Source organism: Lampris incognitus, chromosome 12 (assembly GCF_029633865.1).
Source record: "Lampris incognitus isolate fLamInc1 chromosome 12, fLamInc1.hap2, whole genome shotgun sequence".
Taxonomy (NCBI): domain Eukaryota; kingdom Metazoa; phylum Chordata; class Actinopteri; order Lampriformes; family Lampridae; genus Lampris; species Lampris incognitus.
In genome coordinates, this window is record NC_079222.1 from 24,554,107 (window position 1) to 24,579,065 (window position 24,959).

At 41.4% G+C, this 24,959-nt stretch overlaps 1 protein-coding gene across 1 annotated transcript in view; it reads right to left on the reverse strand.

The window, feature by feature from the left end:
* LOC130121578 (mediator of RNA polymerase II transcription subunit 13-like) overlaps positions 1–24,959 on the reverse strand; it is an 89,773-nt gene that overhangs the window by 22,028 nt on the left and 42,786 nt on the right. The window contains exons 4-16 of the mRNA XM_056290424.1: positions 18,615–18,760; positions 16,632–16,838; positions 14,149–14,313; positions 12,412–12,568; positions 12,090–12,194; positions 9,834–10,490; positions 8,546–8,759; positions 3,976–4,054; positions 3,674–3,795; positions 3,288–3,387; positions 2,594–2,814; positions 1,283–1,461; positions 154–1,082 (exon numbers count right to left, since the gene is read on the reverse strand). Coding sequence (XP_056146399.1) covers positions 154–1,082; positions 1,283–1,461; positions 2,594–2,814; positions 3,288–3,387; positions 3,674–3,795; positions 3,976–4,054; positions 8,546–8,759; positions 9,834–10,490; positions 12,090–12,194; positions 12,412–12,568; positions 14,149–14,313; positions 16,632–16,838; positions 18,615–18,760 — 3,281 coding nt within the window. The remainder of the gene's footprint in view (positions 1–153; positions 1,083–1,282; positions 1,462–2,593; positions 2,815–3,287; positions 3,388–3,673; positions 3,796–3,975; positions 4,055–8,545; positions 8,760–9,833; positions 10,491–12,089; positions 12,195–12,411; positions 12,569–14,148; positions 14,314–16,631; positions 16,839–18,614; positions 18,761–24,959) is intronic.

A 24,959-nucleotide genomic window follows, 5' to 3' on the forward strand; every position in this document is an offset into this window, starting at 1 on the left:
CTTTTGTTCATGTTTTATAAATTAAATAATTTCCAGTTAAATGTTTCATTTTTTTTTCTGAAGACGATGTGGATATTTTTGTATTTTTTGTTTTGTTTGTACCGCTGATATAATTCTAGCCCTTATCTAAGTAGCCAAATCCCAACTTCTTACCATCAGTGTAAGGCCAGGAATGAAGAGCAGTGCTCCTTACAATTGCTGGGTCCACTTTCCCTCCAGCAGGGTTATCAACATACTGCAGCCCCTGTTCAAGAGCATTGAAACACTCCACACATGCATCACTCTCATCTGCCCACTGTTTATCAGCCATCCAGCTCTGAAGCAATGCTCCCTTGCGACTATTGCAGGAGCAATCTTGGGGTAGATGTAGTGATGCTAGTGAAGAAATGGCCTGGGAGCACTGTTCTTGGAGAAGGACCATAACTGGTGGAGGGGCAGGTAATGTGTCCTGGGGCCGCTTGGCCTGCAGGTCTCCCATGGGTGGGTCACGACGACACAGGGCAAGTCTCCTTTCAGCTGCTTGGCCCACCTCAGAACCCTTGCCAAAAATATCTAACTCATCTTCCAGGAAGAGCCCAGTGCCATGGGCTAGACGCCGATTCACAATAGCACTAAAACCACACATGCAGCGATACTGATCCTCACAGGTGGAATCAGGAATATACACCCCAACATCTGCTCCTTTGACATTCATATTGCAGGCACATATACAACAGCTGTCAAAGTTGCGATCCTTAAAGACATTGAGGACAGAGTCTGAGAGGAGCAGGACAGTATACAGGCTGTGAGCCTCAGGGAGTAAAGGTCCTGGCCGAGCTAGGGGCTCTACTGAACTAAGAGGCAAACTTGTGGAGGGAGTAGAGGCAGGAGAGCTCAGCTCAGTGCCATCCTGCTTCACTGAGCCCTGTCCAGAGCTTGCAGTGTTAATGCCCCTAGGGGTACGGGGCGTACGTGGAGTGGGCACAGAGAAGCGAGGTGTTGCAGGAGATGGGAGGATGCCAACAGTTGTAGCCACAGAAGCAGTGGTGGTGCTCATCTGGACATACTCCTGGTCTGTAAGGGCGTTGACACTGGGGACATTACTGGAAAAAAGATGAATGTCATAAGAATTTATTGTTACACAGACAAAAGCTCAAATGTTTCTTTCAAAACTTTGAAATTTCCAAATTACACTCTTTACAAAAATGTTGCAACATTTATTATAACTTCATAGGTACTGATATCATTTTATGAACAACCTAAGCAATTCATTTACAACAGTCCTTCACAAGGGAGTACTCACGTATATCCATCTTTGATGAACTGGGTTTGCTGTGGATTGATGATAGAGGAAAAGTGCTCCATTTTGGGAAGGAGAGCCCAAGAGGGACGGTAGTAGCACTGTTCAGGCATCTTGAGTGGTGGCAAGCATTGGCTGGGTAGGCTGCACAGAGGAGCAAACATGGAGCAGCCTACCTGTGGCTGGACGGAGAGGAAATGGTGGAGAAATGCTAAGTCCCTCAGAGGGTATGATGAGTTAAATGTGACTGCACTTTGAGAATCTGTTTTAGACAGGCTGGTTTTGATTAAAATGCCCTCTTTTATAGCAAATGGTGATATGGAGAGATTTAGTAAAATATACCTCTGTAACTAATGCTGCAACCTTGAATATAGAGATAGGGGCAGTGTGGAGATAACGTCTAGAATAGGACACTTTTCTGATGTTGCAGTTTTAGTGTTGGGTCTTTCGTGAGCTGCTATAATGAAATGGCTTTTTTGAGTTCATTATACAAAGATTCAATTTGTCATATAGACAGTTATCTACAGTAGGTAGATAATTGAGAAGGTACAGTATGGCAGAGCAAACCCTACACAGATAAATCAAGCAATCAATGTAGAAATTAACACAAATAAACAGAGGACTTCTTCAAGATCAGTTTCAATCCCTAGTTTGTAAAAGTTATTTAAATCATTTTTGCATTACAATTTGATTTTGCCCTAAATCACCTATCACGTTCACTGTAGCAAAGCTCAATATTAATTAAAGACAATACATTATCTAGTAGTAAAACAGAGTAACATGTACTGGCCCAATGAGGTTTTATTTTTTTGGTATTTTTCCCCCTTTTTTCTCTTCAATTGTACTTGGCCAATTACCCCACTCTTCTGAGCCGTCCCGGTCGCTGCTCCACCCCCTCCGCCAATCCAGGTAGGGCTGCAGACTACCACATGCCTCCTTCAATACATGTGGCATCGCCAGCCGCTTCTTTTCACCTGACAGTGAAGAGTTTCACCAGGGGACGTAACACATGGGAGGATCACGCTATTCCCCCCAGTTCCCTCTCTCCCCCCGAACAGGTGCCTCGACCGACCAGAGGAGGCACTAGTGCAGGGACCAGGACAAATACCCATATCTGGCTTCCCGGCCGCAGACACGGCCAATTGTGTCTGTAGGGACAGCAAGAGGTAACACGGGGATTCGAACCGGCAATTCCCGTGTTGGTAGGCAACAGAATAGACCACTATGCCACCCAGACACCCATGATTTTTCTATTTTTTATTTTCTAAGTATATTCGTACATATATTACCATGTTAAGCACCACATCTCCTTACCTTGATATCCTCTAGTTTGGGACTGTCCATGCTCTCTTCCACCTCCATCTTATATTCAGTTGGCTGGGAAGAGGGCAGGGAACCAAGGGGGTGGTCATTAACTCCCAAAGGGGCCAGAGGCTCCTGGCTGGCGGTGTCACGATAAGTCATGATGGGAGAGAAGGCTGGATGCTGTTCAAGTGATGGTGGGGTGGGGAACATCCGTTGGAGGTCTGCTACTGCTGAAAGGAGAGAGAGAGAGAGAGAGAGAGAGAGAGAGAGAGAGAGAGAGAGAGAGAGAGAGAGAGAGAGAGAGAGAGAGAGAGAGACACACACACACACACACACACACACACACACACACACACACACACACACACACACACACACAGATAGCAAGAGAGAAAGAGAGAGTGAGAAAGAGACACAGACAGAGATAGCGAGAGAGAGAGAGAGAGAGAGAGAGAGAGAGAGAGAGAGAGAGAGAGAGAGAGAGAGAGAGAGAGAGACAGAGACAGAGACAGAGACAGAGACAGAGACAGACAGAATGACAGGATGACAGTGGATAGAGGTGAAATAATTGAAAAAAATGATTATACTACGCCACACAAAGTGAATTAGCACATGCATTAATGCACTGACTGTAGATGCACAATTTGTTTAGTTACAGCTAACAGCAAATTATGTATATACTCATCAGTAAAGGTGAACTCACTTGAAGGATACGGTACTGCCACTCTTCCCTCTTTCCCTAGGGGGCGATCGTCCCCTGATGATACTGGCACCTTTGTAGCAAGCTGGTTGGGGTAAGTTGCCTGGAAATGTTTAGACATATTACTAACTAATCAATTTTACTTAACACAATCCAATTCAAAGTACCTAACACACAAAAGACAATGGATCATAGGCAGAATAAAGTTAGACCTGATATTGTGAATTTTAACCTTATTCCCAAGGCAACTCCAAGAAACATAGAAAAGATGTTTTATCTATTTATTTAGCAAAAGGAAAAACAGTTTTATCGTAATTTGTGGAAAAGACAGTAAATTTTGTGTTATTAGTGCCAGATTAATGTTTAACTCATTTACAGTAGTCCCTCACCCCAAGTTCTTCGTCGTCCTCATCAAAAATGTTATCTAGATCAGAGATGTTGACGACCAGGTCTCTCTCTCTGGTTAGAGAGGGATTGGTTTTGGTAGGTCCTTCATCTTGACCTGAGTCAACTATAAAAAGAAAAAAGAAACAACAAATCAGGTCAGTGTAGCCTAAAAATGTGAAAAATACAAAGACTCAATTCTGAGGCTAGAATACCTTTTAGAGAGCTATTTTGATAATATATAAAAATATATAGAATATATAAAAAATATAGACTGTGGATAAGATGGTAATATTCACACCCTTACTTGATTTGGGAGCTGAACTGAAAATGGACATGGCATCTTTCCCATCAGGTAGTGTATCATTGCTGGTTATTTCTTCTCCCTGATAGAAAATAGGAGAATTTAAAAAATCTTTACTTTCAACTGCTAAAAGAAATTAATTAGAAAAATGCAAAAGCTAAGAGTTATCTCTATGGAAAAAAGATGTGTATCCATTTCAGAGCTTGGATTAAATCACGCTGAAGTCGGTTTTAAAGCCCGTTACTCCCTGTGCTCATTGTAACCCACAAGACTTAAGAGAAGATGCTTAAAGCACTTGAGGTCTTGTATTGTACTTTGACATTATATTGTTTGTATTCTCGCTAATAATCGATATGTAGGTGCTTCTCTTAATGTATGTTAAGCCCTACAAAATGCCCAGCACTTCTGTTTGTTTCAAGATCAATATAACACCTACACTAAACACCCAACACTTAAATATACAATCACCTTAATGAAAAATAATCCAAAATCATAATGTTATGAAAATCCCATAATAGTAAAATATCAAAAAAAAATTTAGAAAATTATCTGTGGTATTGACTAATTTGCTAACAATACTTTATGATCTTTTTGTCTTTTACAGTATGACTATAGAAATGTCAGTGTTATAACTTTCTTTCATTAATTATACTTTCATAGTGTTTGTTTTTTACCAAAAAATATAAATGGAATGGCTGTTAGCAGACTTTTTGAAACCATTTCCTTGTTTATACACAAAATTTTAAACACTAATTGGTTAAATTGTGTTACTAGTTGTGTTTCAAAAAAACTCAACTGCATAAAAATTACCAAGGATGGTACATTTTCTATGTACAGTAATGTCATATCAGCATGGAATAATTATAGAATATTAGAAGTTTTAAGTAGATTGCTTAACACAATCTTGGAAAGCGAGAGGATGCTTGAGGAGTGGAGAAGTATACTGGTAGCAATTTTCAAGAATAAGGGTGGTGTGCAGAACTGTAGTAACTACAGAGGTATAAAGTTGATCAGCCACAGCATGAAGATATGGGAAAGAGTAATAGAAGCTAGGTTAAGAGGAGAGGTGACGATTAGTGAGCAGCAGTATGGTTTCATGCCACAAAAGAGCACTACAGATGTGATGTTTGCTTTGAGAATGTTTACTGAGAAGTATAGAGAAGGTCAGAAGGAGTTACATTGTGTCTTTGTGGATTTAGAGAAAGCATATGACAGGGTGCCGAGAGAGGAGGTGTGGTATTGTATGAGGAAGTCGGAGTTGCAGAGAAGTATGTAAGAGTGGTACAGGATATGCATGAGGGCAGTAAGACAGTGGTGAGATGTGCGGTAGGAATGACTGATGAGTTCAAGGTGGAGGTGGGATTACATCAAGGATTGGCTCTGAACCCTTTCTCATTTGCAATGGTGATGGACAGGTTGACGGACGAGATCAGACAGGAGTCTCCGTGGACTATGATGTTTGTGGATGACATTGTGATCTGTAGTGAGATTAGGGAGCAAGTTCAGGGGAGCCTGGAGAGCCGGAGGTATGCATTGGAGAGAAGAGGAATGAAAGTAAGTAGGAACAAGATAGAATACCTATTTGTGAATGAGAGGGAGGACAGTAGAAAAGTGAGGATGCAAGGAGTAGAGGTAACGAAGGCGTATGAATTTAAATACTTGGGGTCAACTGTTCAAAGTAACTGGGAGTGTGGAAGAGAGGTGAAGAACACGAGTGCAGGGTGGAATGGGTGGAGAAGAGTGTCAGGAGTGATTTGCAACAGAAGTGTACCAACAAGAGTGAAAGGGAAGGTTTACAAGATCGTAGTGAGACCAGCTATGTTATATGGTTTGGAGACAGCGGCACTGATGAAAAGACAGAAGGCGGAGCTGGAGGTGGCAGAGTTGAAGATACTAAGATTTTCATTGGGAGTGATGAAGATAGACAGGATAAGGAATGAGTATATTAGTGGGCCAGCTCAGGTTGGACAGTTTGGAGACAAAGCAAGAGAAGCAAGATTGAGATGGCTTGGACATATGCAGAGGAGAGATGCTGGGTTGCTGGGTATACTGGGAGAAGGATGCTGAAGATGGAGCTGCCAGGGGAGAGGAAAAGAGGAAGGCCAAAGAGTAAGAATATGGATGTGGTGAGGGAGGACATGTATAGGTGGCTGGTGTGACAGAGGAATATGCAGAGGACAGGAAGAGATGGAATGGGAGCAGCCAAACGAGGGAGAAGATCCTAACATGGTATAGGACATGTTATGTGAAATTTGTTTGGTTAACAATAGAGGGTGTTTTTGATTTAACCAAGATGTAAGTTTTCTAAAGTCAGCTTACTGCAAAACACTTATTGGTTTGAAATGCTGAAGAACATTAAAGGTAGCCATTATTGACCAACAAAGCCACTTTAGTTTGTGTTTTTTTCCAATTGATTTTAAGTCTTTAGACTTAATCTTTAACCTATCTGCATACCAAATATTATCAGTGTTTTTTTTTCTCAATTTACTGTAAAAGCTAAATACTTGATACCTATTACTTGATAGTCATTTTAGAGTTGATATAATCTAATATAAAGTAATTGCAAGTTATTGCTGCCATATCTGGATTTTCTTTAAACAAAACTTATATACTATGACACAATTATATTATGGTATTTCTCCAGTTTTCCTACACCAATTGTACGTATGTTATTTTCAAAGTTGTATTTATTATGTTCTCCATTCCTAAGAACTTTTAACATATTGCTGCTATTCTAATAACTTTTTACGTTTTTATGCTAAGGCAGGGATCGGCAACCTATGGAACACATGCCCATGGTGGCACGCGAGGCCTTTAACACGGACATGCAGAGCAATTCAATAAAAATATTTTTAATATACCTTTTTTTATAAAATATGTTCACTATAAAATGTAGTCTAATTGTGAATTAAATTAACAATTCAATTCACAATAATACTGACATAATTATTCCATTAGCCATTATCCAAACCGATTATCCTGCTCTCAGGGACGCCGAGATGCTGGAGCCTATCCCAGCAGTCATTGGGTGGCAGGTGGGGCAACACCCTGTAAAGGCTACCAAGCCATACACCATTGTATTTGACAGTAAGAGAGCGCACACAATTGACGAGGTCTATAATCCCCCTCCTCTCCCTCTGATCTACTGACGGGCACAGCAGTACAACGGTAGTGGAAACGTAGCATACCTAGCTAGCTTTCTTTTTTGCTTTATATCAAGAACAACTGATGATGGCAGAAGCAACAGTCTCTAATATTCTCCTTCTTCAGCCATCTCGGACAAACGAATTCAGATTTATTTCACGAAAGTGCCAAGCTATATGAACTCTCCGCTGCGAAACTGTTGTGTGTCGAACTTCAAGTGAAACGCCATTTTGAAACAAGGCACGAGAAAAAGGATGATAAAGCTGAATCAAGTCAAGAGGGCAGTGGCCCAGTACAGGAAGCAAGATAGCGTGTTTAAAACTCTATGTGCCACCAAAAACCAAGCTAAAGAGGGCAGCTACAAAGTCGAGCATTGCATTGCTAAACACGGGAAGCCATTCTCTGATGGAGAGTACATAAAGGAGGCTTTCCTCAGCAGTTCGCAGGTCATATTTGATGGGTTACCAAACAAAGACACGATCATCAACAGAATCAAATAAATGCATGTTTCTGCGAGAACTGTAGAGGCGCATTACAGACATGGTTGAAAATGTAAGGCACCAGCAAACACTCGCATTGAAAGATGTGTTGGTGTTCAGCGTCGCTCTTGATGAGAGTGTGGATGTAAACGATGCTCTATGATGCATGTAACAGTGGTTACCAGATATTGCGACAAACAACACTAAATCAGTAAAATTGAATTAATTTTCTTTCGTGCCCTAGTAATTTTCATACATTTGCACAAATAATAATGTGTGTGTGTGTGTGTGTGTGGAGCACAGATCTTTTGGCATGCGGAATCTAGACAGGGAGACAAGCAGAAGCAGTAAATAAATAAACTGATAAATGCTCATTATAAAGATGAACTGGTACACGCTGTGATTTTTTTTTTTTAGCTTTGTAAAGTGGCACAGGACATCCAAAAGGTTGCCAACCTCTGTACTAAGGCATCTGTCAAATATCCTAACATCTATTATAAAAGTACTATTTATATTTTTCATCAGAATTAAATGGTTTCAGAGTTTGTATATTGAAAAAACTGATTATATCTAATCTTACATCAGGGTCGAAAATTCCATTTACCTTAATTAAAAAGGCATTTTTATTGTAAGGCAATGCCTAAACAGAAAAATGTGGAAAAACAATTCAGACTTTGCATCACACAAATAGGATGGACAAAGAAGATAGTTTCATGAATAAACCCATCTGCCCATGTAGAGTAATGAGGCAGCCAATTCTCAGTGCATATATCAAATATCCTAGACTAAAATAAGTAGAGCTCAAAATGGGTATTTCAGTCTATGAAAGACCCAATTTTCACAAATACCCGGGCTAATAAGAAAAGTGAGGGGGGAATAAAGTCAAAATGAGAAGGGTGCAGTTTTGAATTGGGTCAATTACATTTATTGAATTGACTATTTTGTGCTACCTTGGCCCTTTTTTCAGGGTCTCTCCCCTGGCCTTTGAGTCTCTTTGAAGTGGAGAAGGTGTACTCAATGTCTCCTTCCTTGAAGTCATAGGGGTCATCTCCTGGTTCACGGAGCCCCTCCATTCCTGGCTGCTGCAAGAGGCCTAAGGTTTGGATGTGGTCCCTAATCCTCTGGTCTGAGATCTTAAAGCGCTTGTGTGTCTGCGTATACAATCTGGAGGACATAAGCAGACATATGAAATTGATGAGCTTTGGTTGAGAGGCAGCAATGTCCCAGCTGATCTGCAAGGTACACCAACTCATAACTATCCTCTTTCTATAAATGTGTGTGAATGTCTCAGTAAATACAACTGGAGGAACCTGTGGACTATGAGAAGCATACTTCCCTGTGACAAGAGTCAAACAAAACCGCTGTGTTTTTGATTGCTCCTTACAACCTCAGGGGGGAAAAGTATGCTGCTTGTAAGGCAATGTGCAAGAAATAAGCTGACAACATCAAAAAGGGAGCTCTAACATCAAAAAGGGAGCTCTACTTATAGAATCACAGTCTGTCCTATTAAGTCATGAGTGTGTTATGAAATAATTTGAGTGCACACAGTCCACCAAAAGAAGAGTTTACAAGGATTGTGCTGTGAGAGCATGTATCAATTTCTTGAAGTAGTATTTACTGTATGGGTATACGTTTACTTGAGTGTCTTTTCATGTTTTCCCAAAGCTTAAGTATGTACCATCATAAGAGTAAAGTTTTAAGTGTTTATAATGTGGGTGTTCCACAAAGGGTCATATTGGTGATTCTGGATGTTAGGTTCTGTTTGAACTAGAGCTAACTACTGCTGTCACTCCCCCTTTTCAATGCTTAATTTGCTCAAGTTCATACTCTATCTGGTTATTAACAGGAGCCACAACTGGTAACAATTTCTGCTGGAAACAGGTAGTAACAACCAAAGTTGACTCCAGTTCTTATGCAAATTAGGCCCCCCGTTTATACAATCTATACACAGATAATTGGAGCTTGTCTAGCTAGCACATATGCTCTTAAATTGAATTTAGGTAATCTAAAAGATAATTTAAAAAAAGTCTCAAGTAAATAGAGGATCAACCCCATCATAAGTGTTAATTGTGATCTTTGTACTATTAACAGTGGTCTGTATAATCACAATGATTTGAGATGTCTTAGATATTTTAATATAGCTTCATGTAAAAACGGTAATAACACGTGGGCCAGGCAAGCATTAACCTTGCAGAACACACATTTTATGACAATACTGTTTGAGTATTTTTCTTTTACCTCTTCAGTGCAGTTCCCTCCACAGATGTCTCCATCTTCATATCTCCTAACTTCTCGATAGGGAGTTCTGGGGGTCTGAAGTCGGCCTTATCAGTCCGGGGAATCCTGAAGCCTCTCCACCAGCCGGTTCCACTTTCCTTTTGCCCCAGCAAAGACATATATAGGGCTGTCTCACTGGGCATCAACCCACATCCAGATACCCCATCCGAACAAGCAGGTATATCCACAGGGTTGTCTAGGACCTCTGGATCCTGCACCCGTGGGTGTGGGCTGAGTGTGGGTGGAAGCGGAGAGGCAGGGGAGTGGAGTATTGTTTCTGAGGCTTTTCTGCCATTGGGAAGAGGCCGTGGAAACTTGCAGCTGGGTAAAGGTGGTAATGGATCCAGAGGTGGCTCCAGAGCCACAAGACTCCCTAGCTGAGGTGCTCCAGATGATTCCTGTTCCGGATGCATTTCCTGGGTAGTAGGCAGGCGGTGGTGAAATGGAGTTGTGGTCAGCCTTTTTGATTGTTTTTCAATTTTCTCTGTCTTCTCACTTATCTTGTGCTTGGGCAGCAAGGGAGGATATAAGGAAGAACCGGCCGACTGAATCGGGTTGGCACCAGTCTGGGGATTGGCAGTGGGTGTAGTGGCTGAATTCTGCTTCTGCTGCTTTAACCTGCAACACAGCCAACCAGATAAATATTTATTAGTGGAACAAAAAAATCGTCACTTTTTTTCAAATATTGGTCACATGCCACATGTACTCTCAATTAAACTTCTAGTCTGCACTGTCTGCCCGCTGTCTACGGTCATTGATGTCTATCTTTTACCAGTCTTTTCTGGTCAAACCACAAAAATATACTGTGTATAAAGCCCACCACCACAAACTGATGTTAGTGGTATTTATCATGCGCCTGCCGTGCAAAGCACAGAAATAAACATGTTAATTATCTGTCAGCCTTCTTCTTCTTCTGTACAAATTTTGGCGCATAACTAGTCCCACAGCTTTGAGAAATCCCCCACAAATTATACATCAAAACGTGTAGTTCAATCAGAAATGGAGTGCTATGACTTTTCTTAGCGATTTGAGTAACCATGGCGATTAAAATCGCAAAAAAATAAATAAATAAATTCCTAAACATTTCCCATAGACAAACAATGGGAAGTCGTCATGAAACTGATCAAACCCACCCCTCGCCACATTATTTTGTCATAGTTTAACGTAGAAACATGGTTGAAACTTTAACAGGTCACAAGACTTCAGACTTTGTGGAGCTAAACTGATATTTTGATTTCTAGTATGGTTTTTGCGAAATTGTAGTTCAAGTTTTATGCTTTTTTTAGACCGTTTCTGAGTTTAGAATGTGTGTGTATTGGGTGAAATGTTCAGAGCTAGACTGCATCACATGACCCAACTGCCATCCCTGAAAATTTTCCCAAAAAAAACCTTGTAGTACTTGTTCCAATTTTTTATATCTGGTACCATTTTGCTATAATTGGCTTAGAAAATTTGTGGGCAGGGCCTTATTTACCAAAAATTACCATAAACTAGTTCTGTTTTTAACCATTTTAGTACACATGTGTATGTATGTACCCTGTGGGACAACATCAAATTTGGTGGTATTTGACATAGTGCCCATAGGTGGTGCTTTACGAACCTGATTTACTTCAAAATGAAATTTTAAAACCATTGTATTTCTAGCTCTGTCATTCCATACAACAAAAGTTCAATTGCAATTCAAAACGTTTTTACACATTTATGTAATTCAAATGTTAATTTAACTCCATACATGCAATTCTATGAATTGGTACAAGCAAATCCAATAGTATTTATCTAGTGTTCACTGCCATTCAATAGTTAGAGTTAGATAACACTGGATTTAGTTAGGCAAGCCATATTTATAATGAATCTTTTTCTTTATGAAAGTCTTAAATTTCTACCAAAATTTCGAACAGCCTTTGGTAAATTTGTACTCCCTGATCTCCATATTAGACTTTTTGGCAACACTTTTTGCATTGCTCCACTAATTAAAGGTCTTGATAAAAAATAAATGTCAAAATTTTCATTCTGAAGTACATTTAAGTTGTTTTTATGTATGGGCTATGTAAGGCTATTGAAAGTCTGCTCAATGCCATTGCCAAGTCATTGAATAGTTTAGGTGACACTTAAGCAAATTAAAAAAATAATATTTAAATATCTCTGATATCAAGCTGTTTACTATGTTTTTTACGTTAAACGCCTGGGGCATAAGAGAAATGGTGCCAGTATGCCAACCTAGAGCAGCTGCAGGGTACTCTTGCCCCATGGTCGCTGAAGTCCCATGAGGTCACCCCATTTGGCACCTCCTTCTTGGATATCATGTCGCCGGGCTCACTCCAGCTAGAGGGAACAAAAAGATGCAGGCTGCAAGTTAAAACGCTTTTATCAAAAGCGACATACATCTGCGAGCTAACTGGGTTGCAGGAAAGCTGGCATTCTTAACTCCTGAGCTATCCAGGTGCAAACACTTCACATAGAGAATGGTATTACCATCCATTTACAATTCCTTTCTTAAAGTGATGCATTATTCCCTCAAAAATGAGTAAGAGTAACTTACTTGTGCTGAGTCTGGTTGAAATAGCACTCCCTCCAAGCCTGACGGATGACTTGATCAGTTAGCTTCTTTTCAGAATGCTTTGGACTGAGACTGGTGACCCCTAAGCTGCTGTCTTGTGTGGGGACACTGGAAGCGGACGTCACAAAGCCGCTGTCAGCTGAAATGACAAAGTGGAGCAGATACCATATGCACGTTTAGACATAATATAGCAATTGCAAGAAAGCCATCAGTTATATTTGGCTTGTTTCAGCTTTGTTTAATACTACTTCTTGAAAATATGTCTGGGGGCAATGTCTTATTGAATCATTGTATATTCATTTCTTCATAGAGCAAAATAAAAAAGTGGAGAACCTTGCCAAACTGAACTAGCGACTACTGTCAAAATACTAGCAAGCTCCTCTTGTATTTTATTTTCTGCAACAACATATACTTTTTTTAATATCATCAATTAATTCCTTCTTAAATGTTTGTATATTAGAAGTCTTAATTAGCTGTTTGCTCACTTAGAGAAATTGATTAAATGTGGATTTGGGAAACTAGAACAGTCATAGATTCAGTGAGCAGCAACCAGACTCATCTGTTTAACAATCGCTAGGGATTGTGCAGCAATTCATCGACACAGTTTCCCTTTTTTACTGTCAACGTCATGTATTGGGCAAATTCCAAAAAAAAAATTCGGATGGCATTTCTGGATATGAGCGTGACAATAGTAGGCTGGCGTTCTCCATTGAAATATGATTATATGTGCAAAATTCTAACATTTACAACATCATGTGGAAACTCACATTGACGCCCAGGTTTCCCACAACAACATTCATCAGCCATGTCTGAGTAAGTCCACTTTTATCAAGCTGACTAGTTTTGGTTAACTGCACATTGTAAACAATGTGCTACTAATATAAGAGACTAGGAAGTAGCAGACAACACAGGGGTATGGAAGGATACAAGCTCGGCAGGATTATAACAGATGAGGGAAAACAAAGTAAACCAAACATCATAAATTTTACTCATTTTGAAAACAACATCTATTTGCGTCTATTTAGCAGAGATTTTGACAATACAACATTTAAAAATATATATGTGGATCCCCAAGGTTTGAATTTTAATTGCATAAAGAGTATATAAGGATAACACCCGAAACCACCAAATCAGCTTAAATGTTATCCATGGACTGGTTCTTTAACCTTTTTTTTGATTGTCAACATGTGTTTTGGATTTTCTCCCCAATTGTATCTGGCCAACTACCCCACTCTTCTGAGCTGTCCCAGTCGCTGCTCCACCCCCTCTACCAATCCGGGGAGGCCTGCAGACTACCACATGCCTTCTCCGATACATGTGGAGTCACCAGCCGTTTCTTTTCACCTGACAGTGAGGAGTTTCACCAGGGGGGTGTGGGAGAATCATGCTATTCCCCCCCAGTTCCCTCTCCCACCCGAACAGGCATCCCGACTGAACAGAGGAAGCGCTAGTGCAACGACCAGGACTCATACCCATATCCGGCTTTCCACCCGGAGACACAGCCAATTGTGTCTGCAGGGACGCCCGACCAAGCCGGAGGTAACACAGTGATTCGAACAGGCAATCCCCGTGTTGGGAGGGCAACGGAATAGACCACTACACTACCTGGACGCCTGTCAACATGTTTTTGTCTCTGTGTAAACATGTGCAGAGCAGTTTGCAGGAATGTGCTTGCATTTGCCTTCAAGAGTGAATTGCATATCTGTAGGCATCTGGTACCTGAGCAGGGCTGCTCTGGTGAAGTAGGGGGTGTTAGGGGTCCGCTGCAGTGGTTTGGTTCTCTGGTTAGGCCTTGGGCTCCAGGAACTGGTGAGGGCTGCTCAATTGGTAGGTCAGCCTGTGCAATTAGCACAAAGGCAGCTGGATAGGTCATTCTCACACCACCTAAGAGGACAAAAAGGAAGACATAAAATCTTTAAATGCTGTTATAATACGATAGCTTTAAATATTCAAATCAAATGGAATGAATTTAACTGCCAGATAACTGAGAAGCTCCAAAGATTAACACTGCAAGACTCAGATATGCAAAGGTTTTCAAATATTTGAACTGTTCAATTCTTTGTGCTTAGTATGTAGTTCTCTTTACTGTTATTCTTCAACCGTTGTATTTGCTGAAAATAGTGAATTACTTCCCAAAAATGTGGTACTGTAAATTGGGTCAACTTGAAAATGATTCTGAAATGAATAGCTTGAGTCAGTAGTATATATTTGACTTTTGCACAAGGCTCGACAGTGAGCCGTTTTTAAACCATAGATATACTCACAAACTTTTTTAAGATCATTCTACGCACCCAAGGCTACATAGGCTTTCCTTTTAAGGCATGAAACCTGCTAGCATTCAGAGGCTTTGATTTAAATCAGGTTAAATTAAAGCTGTAGGTGAGACAGTCGATTGGACAATTGAGAAAGCTGTGTATGTTACTCCCCAGGGCTTCACCTCTCTTCTCACCTAACTATGCTCTTCTCCACCTCTCTCATTCACTCCTCCCCTACTACTCTGATAGGGGCTAGAAGTCTACAATGAACTTCAGTTAAAGAAGGCTTCACTAGCCGCCTATCTACTAAGAAATTGGCTCAAACCACCAAAGAGATAGCAACAGAAACTGAGACAAAATCATCGCGGAGTTGCTTCCCCAACTGCCTGTTTATCCACTGCGTCATATCTGATGTGTTTTATCATAGCATTTCTAAGAGATCGATTTGAGGCAAGGATGCAAAGAGACCCCCCCCCCCCGTTAAATAAATGGATACAAACCAACCCTTTGCAAAACTTCCCCCCTTTCCATCCATTATCCAAACCGCTTAACCTGCTCTCTGGGTCGCGGGGATGCTGGAGCCTATCCCAGCAGTCATTGGGCAGTAGGCGGGGAGACACCCTGGACAGGCCACCAAGCCATCACAGGGCCAACACACACACAGTCACACTTAGGGATAATTTATTCATCTTGACCTCTATGCCTTTGGACTGTGGGAGGAAACCGGATTACCCGGAGAAAACCCACACAGACGCGGGGAGAAAATGCATCTACATTACATGTAGTAAGCTTGCTGTTTTGAGAATTTATCTGAGAATATAAAGCCAATTTGTTTTGGTCATTGTACAGTTGTTCGGTTACAATGAAAATTGTCTTCTGCATTTAACCCACCCTATTGTATAAGAGCAGTGGGCAGTTGCAGCGCCCGGAGACCAAATCTAGTTCTTCTTTCCACTGCCTTGGTCAGGGGCACAGACAGAAGTATTAACCCTAACATGCATGTCTTTTTGATGATGGGAAGAAACCTGATCACCTGGAGGGAACCCACGCAGACACAGAGAGAACATGCAAACTCCACACAGAAAGGAGCTGGGATGGCCTGGGGTTTGAACCCAGGACCTTCTTGCTGTGAGGCAATAGTGCTAACCACTGGGACACCGTGCTGCCCAGTACCTTGACATGACTGTAGCTAACTGTGTCCTACAGACAATAAGTAACCTTAACACTAAATGTCACCCGGCTTGAAAATGTGCTGTGACTAAAATTGTTTTGACAGAATGTACTTTCTACTCAAAAAAAAGTTATTTCACTCACAGAGAAGTACATTTTGTTGTCAGCCCTGTAGACCGTTCTAAGCACTAGACTGATCTTGTCACTTCCTGTCATTTGCGACAACATGTGTTGGCTATATGGCCAAATTGTGGTACAGTTACCAACTGCAGCCACATAAATCGTCAATAAGTAAAGAAATTATATTGTGGAAATTTAATTGAACCACTGCACTTGATTGGATGACTGCATTTTTATAGTACTTCTCTAGTCTTACAACTCAAGCTTCTTATCATGGAAAGACTATGATACATTCCAGTATGGGTGGCCCCAGTGGGGATCAAATCCCTAACCCTGGCCACATTAGTGCTCAAGGAATATCTTATTGTAGCACATGGTGATTTAAAGATTCTGCCACGTGCTCTACTTTTCAAAAAGGTCTCTCTTAGGGAAAGGCTTCTGCACTAGCCATGTAAGTGGTCAGGAGATCCATTCTATACAACAAGAAAGGCTGACTGATTTTTTTTTTTATATTGGACTTATGTCTCAAAGGTGGGCAATTATTTGTTAATTTATTCAGGTTGTGAGGTTGGTTTGTTTTTTGTGTCAAAAAACACTGAACCAGACGTTTTTCTCCAGTATCCTTCCTAATGGCAAATGTCCATTTGTCATACATACCTACAATGACCTCCACTGCCACATGGCAGTTGGCATCATAGGCCTGGCTTGCCTGCTCTTTCTCCTTCTCTGAGCTTCTGTCTTTCTGGTTGAGTACCATAGGGTAAAAGTAGCTCCACTCCTCCATCAGTTTCCGTACAGCTGGGTCACTCATCTTGTAGGCCTGACCAGTAAGAGTACCACTCAGACCATATGGACTCAGGATTACTACAAGGAAGGATTGGATAGATGGAGGGAGAGAATTCATGAGGAGGAGCGAGGGTTGCATGAAATAGATGGAAAGGGAAAGACAGATGACAAGAACAGTAACAGAAAGTTGTGCAAACAACATTCAATGCCATGAAGAGACAATCAAAGACTTTTCACCCAAATTTACAGTAGTGCTTGAAAGTTTGTAAACCCTTTAGCTTTTTCTATATTTTTGCATAAATATGACCTAAAACATCATCAGATTTTCACACAAGTCCTAAAAGTAGATAAAGAGAATCCAATTAAACAAATTAGGCAAAACTATTATACTTGGTCATTTATTTACTGAGAAAAATTATCCAATATTATATATCCGTGAGTGGCAAAAGTATGTGAACCTCTAGGATTAGCAGTTAATTTGAAGGTGAAATTAGAGTCAGGTGTTTTCAATCAATGGGAGGACAATCAGGTGTGAGTGGGCACCCTGTTTTATTTAAAGAACAGGGCTCTATCAAAGTCTGATCTTCACAACACATGTTTGTGGAGGTGTATCATAGCAAGAACAAAGGAGATTTCTGAGGACCTCAGAAAAAGCACTGTTGATGTTCATCAGGCTGAAAAAGTTACAAAACTATCTCTTAAGAGTTTGGACTCCACCAATCCACAGTCAGACAGACTGTGTACAAATGGAGGAAATTCAAGACCATTGTTACCCTCCCTAGGAGTGTCAAACCATCAAAGATCACCCCAAGAGCAAGGCGTGTAATAGTCAGCCAGGTCACAAAGGAACCCAGGGTAACTTCTAAGCAACTAAAGGCCTCTCTCACATTGGCTAATGCTAATGTTCATGAGTCCACCATCAGCAGAACACTGAACAACAATGGTGTGCATGGCAGGGTTGCAAGGAGAAACCCACTGCTCTCCAAAAAGAACACTGCTGCCCGACTGCAGTTTGCTAAAGATCACGTGGACAAGCCAGAAGGCTATTGGAAAAATGTTTTGTGGACAGATGAGACCAAAAAATAACTTTTTGGTTTAAACGAGAAGCGTTATGTTTGGAGAAAGGAAAACACTGCATTCCAGCATAAGAACCTTATCCCATCTGTGAAACATGGTGGTGGTAGTATCATTGTTTGGGCCTGTTTTGCTGCAACTGGGCCAGGACGGCTTGCCATCATTGATGGAACAATGAATTCTGAATTATACCAGTAAATTCTTAAGGAAAATGTTAGGACATCTGTCCGTGAACTGAATCTCAAGAGAACGTGCAGCAAGACAACAACCCTAAGCACACAAGTCATTCTACCAAAGAATGGTTAAAGAAGAATCAAGTTAATGTTTTGGAAAGGCCAAGTCAAAGTCCTGACCTTAATCCAATCAAAATGTTGTGGAAGGACCTGAAGCAAGCAATTCATGAGAGGAAACCCACCAACATCCCAGAGTTGAAGTTGTTCTGTACGAAGGAATGGGCTAAAATTCCCCCAAGCCGATATGCAGGACTGATCAACAGTTACCAGAAACGTTTAGTTGCAGTTATTGCTGCACGGGGTGGGGTGGGGGGGTCACACCAGATACTGAGAGCAAAGGTTCACTTACTTTTGCCACTCACAGATATGTGATATTGGATCATTTTCCTCAATTGTTTAATTGGGTTCTCTTTATCTACTTTTAGCATAGAAAATTCTAAAGGGTTCACAAACTTTCAAGCACCACTGTGCATACTTTAACTTTATATGATGAGCAAGATATGAAAGCTAACAGTAAATTGAAAGCACTGCAGAGTGTTTTGCTTACCTTGTACTGGTGTGCTGGAGGTCTGTGCGAGGCGGATGTGATCCTCAGTGATGTGGTATGCTGGTTGGTGTTGGGCAATCTCCACACTCGTGCACACATTACTCTCCCCATGGAGGAAGAAGGAGAAGGAACATGATAGGTGCTCACTAGGGAGACAAAGACAACAGAAGATTATAAAAGATAACGTTCATAAATAGCATTCAAGAGTTCAAATAGTATGGGAATGAAAGTGTTAACTGTCTACTTTATGCTCAGTACACAGTGAGCAGATTTTAATAAAAAAAAATACTCCTTGTAATCTTTAAACATAATGGCATCCTCATATCTGAAATGTACATTTCATCCAACAGACATTCCTGTATGCTCTGAACTATGAGAATTAAATTACAGAACAGATGATTATTTTTGATTTTGTTCAGATATTGACAGAATTTAATTAGGCATAACAATAAGCGTGCTTGTTAAGTGCAACTATTGAATTAATGTACAACATGAATGAGTTTGTTCCTTCGGGCTATAGCCTGACAGATGAACAGCACTTTCATCTACAAATGGCTATTTAGAAAACACACTCTGATTGTGTCTATGTAAAAGCCTTCCTAAGTTCTACCTACATTGATCATCTTTATGATATTCCTCACTGGCTCCTTATTGCAAGTATAAATCCTCATTTGGCTATGATTGATTGTGGTGACAACATGTTTACATATGCAGGGCTCTTTATTAGACAACTCAGGCATAGTTCATCACACTTTGCTTTTATCACAAAGGAGTTATTGCAGGGCCATAACTGAGCTCTATATATCGCCTGATGGGTTGGCTATCATTAACTACCCAGACTGCTCTATTGATGTACATTCAAATCTATAATATCTTTACCATTGGGTTCATACACAAAGTTTACAATACAGTAAGCAGGCACTGTAATATCCTTATTACCATGCTGCCTTTGTAATATCCCCTTTGCCCTGAGGAAACTCGTCCATAATGGATTATCACATTCAACAGCCATTTCCATGGCCAGACTTGGGCAGCAGTAAATACAGTGTCAGGGAAGCCAAATGACATGTCTTGAACATCAATGACCATTACTGTGCGCAGAGGGAGCTGAAAACACCTAGGGAGAGGAGAAGCCCATTTCTTTGCTTTTTTATTCATTTTTGATGCTCCCATAGAAAAGCATGGCATAGCCTCACAACAGCAGGCATTTCCAACACAGCATCACACAATCACAAGTAGAAGTGTTAGAAATAAATTCTTTATGCAAGGATCTGCCTATGCTCTTCCATAAATAGACAGAAAGAAGCACGTGGCTTTTCCTGATGCAGGAACACATTGACGTCGGGTTGGGCGATATGGCGGCGTAACCGTGCAACCGTAGAAATGTGGATCCGGAAACAGTGCTGTGTCGCTTGTTACTTGAATAGATCTGAGTCGAAAAAAATATTGAATTACCACTTGCCTTGCGATGAGAAAGAGAAGAGGAAATAGCTGCAGTTCATAAGGTAAGTTACAATTATTAAACGAACGAAGAAAAACGAAGTTTGGCGCCAGCACTTGGGTGCTGCCGTTGGCTAGCTAACGACTGAAGCCCAGTCTCAGCACCCAGTGGCTAAATTGTCTGACGACGATTGACGACGGATGGTACATATTTAGTTTCATCTTCGCCTTAAAGCCCTGAATGGGCTGTCCCCCTCCTATATCGCAGACCTTTTAACACTCTAATCCACCTTCAGGTCCTTCAGGCCGTGTCTGCTGGTGGGAAGCCGGATGTGGGTATGTGTCCTGGTCGCTGCACTATAGCGCCTCCTCTGGTCCGTCGGAGCGCCTGTTCAGGGGGGAGGGGGAATTGGGGGAATAGCGTGATCTCCCAAGCGTTACGTCCCCCCTGGCGAAACTCCTCACTGCCAGGTGAAAAGAAGCGGCTGGTGACTCCACATGTATCGGAGGAGGCATGTGGTAGTCTGCAGCCCGAGGTACAATAGGCTCTGTGCGTAACTGTAGTCCACTCACTTCCGGTTTATACTGCACAAAGTTCTGTGCATGTCGTTCGTTGACATTTATCCATGGTAAACATTGCAGGCATCGCGAAAAATACGCCATTGTCAACGTCACACGCCAACAAACAGGAAACTGGTATGACCGCTGCAGTAGAAACCGGAAGTCAGCGGACTACAGTTATGCACAGAGTGGATTGGGGAGGAAACGGGGGGGGGGGAGGTAAGGAAGCGATCGTGAAAAGGTTCGCTTTTGGGGTCTGAAGGAGCGTTTGGACCCATAAATGGCTATTATGTAATGTGTGGGCATCAGACTTAACAAGCGGATTGGAGTCCAGCAAAGAGACTTGTGCTCTCTTTGGGAGAAACGTGTGGTCCAGAGAGCAAAGGGAATTATTAGACAATATGAACATGTTCTGTCCTGTGAATTCACTGTAGTGCCCTCAGGCTGGCGTTATAATGCACCACTTAAAAAACAAATCACTATTCTAAGTCCTTCATTCCTTCTGCTAGTCATTTTAAATTAATGCCACATTATCTTAAACTTGTGTAAGCTATAATGGGTGTTTGTATTTTTGTTTGCTTTTCCCCTGACTCCTTGCATAAGCCCGCATTTACAAGGCGACCTAAGGGTAACACAGTGTGTTGCTGAATGCTTCATTCCTTTAGACCTGTGTGAATTATGTTTTATTTTGTTTGCTTTTCACCGGGTTCCTCCTGTAAGCCCACATACATCACGGACGACCCAAGAGTGCCAGAGTGTGCTTGCTGCTAGTGTTCCTTGCAACCAGGTGCTAATCTGTTGTCTCTGACATGTTGCTGGTTGGCTTTTTAGGGTTCAGCCCCCCCCCCCCCACAAAACAAAAACAAACAAAAAAATCACAAAATGTTCATAAATTTTCAAAATTTGTGAAATTTTCATAAATTTTCACAAATTTGTAAAATTGGGCTATACAAATAAAATTGACGACTTGACTTGACATATTTACCAATGACCTCCAAAAGGGTGTGGCTCAGAACATAAATAGGCCAAAGTCAACACCCATTGGGCTAATCGTCACAAAACTTGCAGGATATATCCAAATAAGTACCCTGAACGTTTCACTCAAGTTGACCACTAGGGGCGCTGCAAATGCAAAAAAAAATGACGTGACATAACAAATCCGACTGTGTATCAAAAATTGTTTGTCCAATCATTACAAAACTCACAGGATATGTTTCATAATAATGTTGAACTCAATAGAGGACGCCAGCAGTTGCAAACATGTGGATGGGCCTGGCGCAAATTTGGCCATAAATCAATGACAGTTTGTCCAAACATTACCAAACTCGGTGGATATGTTTAATTAAGCTCTTGAAACTTTCAACTTCTAACAATCTATGCTGGCCTGGACCCCGGAATCACCGCTTGCAGCTATATTTAGTGTGTGTGTGTGTGTGTGTGTGTGTGTGTGTGTGTGTGTGTGTGTGTGTGGACTGGGTAGGCTGCAGAACTGAATTGCCCTTTGGGATAAATAAAGTTGTCTGAATCTGAGTCTGAGTCTAAAATTACATAAACCATGATCGAAGATTTTGGCCATATTGCTCACCCCTACATTGGCGTGGTTTCTTTCCTTCTTTCTCTCATGCACACTCACATTTCCACTATACTGGAGCTTCAGGCCAGGTAGCAGCTTCTGTTCTCTTATATACCATTTTCCAAGTAATCTACATTTCCAAAACACAAGCCTTGAAATATTTCATTTTTCCTACCTTTCAAACCTGTCCTCAGTGCATCTACTTGCTGAATTTGCTCTCTCTGCCTCCCTTTCTGTTTCTGAATGAACAACATTTAGCAGGGGCTGGAAGAATCTGTTCCTATTGCATAGGGACAAAATTAGCCAATCTGACACATTTTCTTTCTAGAATAGTATGGTGATTTCCTACTAATGAACGTGATAGCGCTCTCAAGTAGTCTTGCTTACTTTGAAGAAAGTTTCAATTAGATAAGTATTGCAAGATTATAGGCCCTTTTAAGGCAGCGAGTAAAAAAACAAAATCCAACAGTTACATTATTAGATCTATTTTGTTGTTAAAACTTAAACAAAAGGCAACTTCACATAAGTGTGAGCTAAAGCAGAACTAAGAAGAAGAATTACATGCTCGGTCTAAACCTATGGGACACAGCAGCTAGGAGATTGATGTTCCCTGTCCTTTCACAAAGGGCATTTTCCTGCACAGTAAGCTGGTGTGAGTGTGTGGACACACTGGGTTCATCTGCATCCTCAGGGACTTTTGTACACTCTGCCTGTAAGTGTAAGGGTGTGTGTGTGTGTGTGTGTGTGTGTGTGTGTGTGTGTGTGTGTGAACAGCCAGCAGAGCGGTGCGGCTGCTGTGTATACCAGGATGTACGAGTGAAGGTATTAATAAATGAAGAGGAGTGATGGTTGAAACTCGCCCCAGGGCTGACAGTACTGGAGAAAAGATGGCGAAAAGAGAAAGAGACGCAAAGAGCGAAAGAAAAACGGGAGGGGGCAGGGGGGGTTGCGAAGGGAAAGGATTTCAAATAGAAATGGAGGCTGTAAAGGAGGGTGGGGCGAGCAAGTAAGGAAGTGAAGCGGGTGACGGAAGGTGGGCTAATAGAGAAACAAGAGGAGAGAAAGGACTATAGGGATGATGAAGTAAAAGAGCACAGCGGAGAAGGAGGGATGGAAGGGATGGAAGGGAGGGAGGGAGAGGATGAAAGAGTGATCAGGTAGAACAACACAGAGACAGGACAGAGGTAGAGAACAGGAGATGGGTATGGTGAGATTAAGTTCAAAAACAGGGATAGAGGATAATAGAGATTGAGAAAATAGGAGGGAAACAGGGGGAGGGGGAATAATACAGTGTCACACACCGCAATTGATCCACACAATGTTGAGATCACTGCAGGTTTAATAGCTTCCTACTGAGTGCAATTAATGCTTTTTATGGTGAAATTAATCAGAGAATGCAGAGCAGGAAAGGCCCCCACTAACTACACTGGCACGCCATATAATGTCTCCATGGAGGATGTGTGTGTGTGTGTGTGTGTGTGTGTGTCTATGCAGCTGTACATACATGTGAGCTCTAAATTTGTTGACAAAATACATGTAAAGACGTGTATAACAATGCGGATGCATGTGTATGTGCATCGCACATGTGCATGCGTGTGTGTCTCACGTGTCTCATATTAACACATGTATATGCACTTGGATGTACAGAGATACAATAGCTGAAACCCACCTGTGTGAACCAGCAAAATAAATGTATTTTGATCAACACTACATTATTATTATTATTAGTAGTGTTATTATTATTGTTGTTATTTTGGGGGGGGGTGTCTTTTTTTCCCCTTGCCTTTCAGGGCTTCTGTAGCATTGCCTCATGTCACCAAAATCTCCACTTCCCCTTGGGGAGCTTGTGCATAGCCATAGGAAGTAGGGGTGCTGGAGTGAAATAATAAGACAACTTTTTTGGTGGAGTGAACTAATTTGCATAATAAATAGCTGAATTAGCCTAATAACAAAAATAATAGAGCTGTCTTGTCATTTCAATACACTGCTTACTTTGTGTTGGAACAGACCACCTGCATTCTGGCACCTACCTGTGACAACCCACACCTCTTGTGGTAGACTAAGCAGTTATTTTTTATATGTATGTTGAATTAAAAAAATGTAAAAAAAACTGATAGTAGGGGTGTCCGGGTGGCGTGGCGGTCTATTCCATTGCCTACCAACACGGGGATCGCTGGGTCGAAACCCCATGTTACGATAATCCATCCATTATCCAAACCGCTTATCCTGCTCTCGGGGTCGTGGGGATTCTGGAGCCTATCTCAGCAGTCATTGGGCGGCAGGCAGGGAGACGCCCTATTTTTTCGAGATTACAAGGTTTTTTGGAGTCTTTCGGGTTACGCTACACAGCTAGCTCGCCCATGTTGGAATGTCCAAACACGCAGCAAGATGAACATGTGGGGACCCATCGTTTTGTGGAAGGCCATTAGATTTCTAAAAGGTGCGGAGCCCTCTACTGATTTGTTTACCAAAATAGATTCTGGTCCAGAACACTGGTTTTGAAAGCCAGAAATCCCAGCACCAGCCAAAACTATAATTTTGTAATTGGTACAGATCAACAAGTCTTTCCAAACCCCCTGATACATGGTGGTCATATTTGCTATGATTTTGCTATCTACATTTTACGGATAGTCCCTTTAATCTTAACAACATGTCCCGCATGCTTGTCTGACTAATGTGGTACAGATAGAGCATGCAGGTGCACTAAGATTGCCTCTACATCTCCAAAAGGGCAACATAAACCCAGAGAAAATAGCAAGAGAAAAAGTATG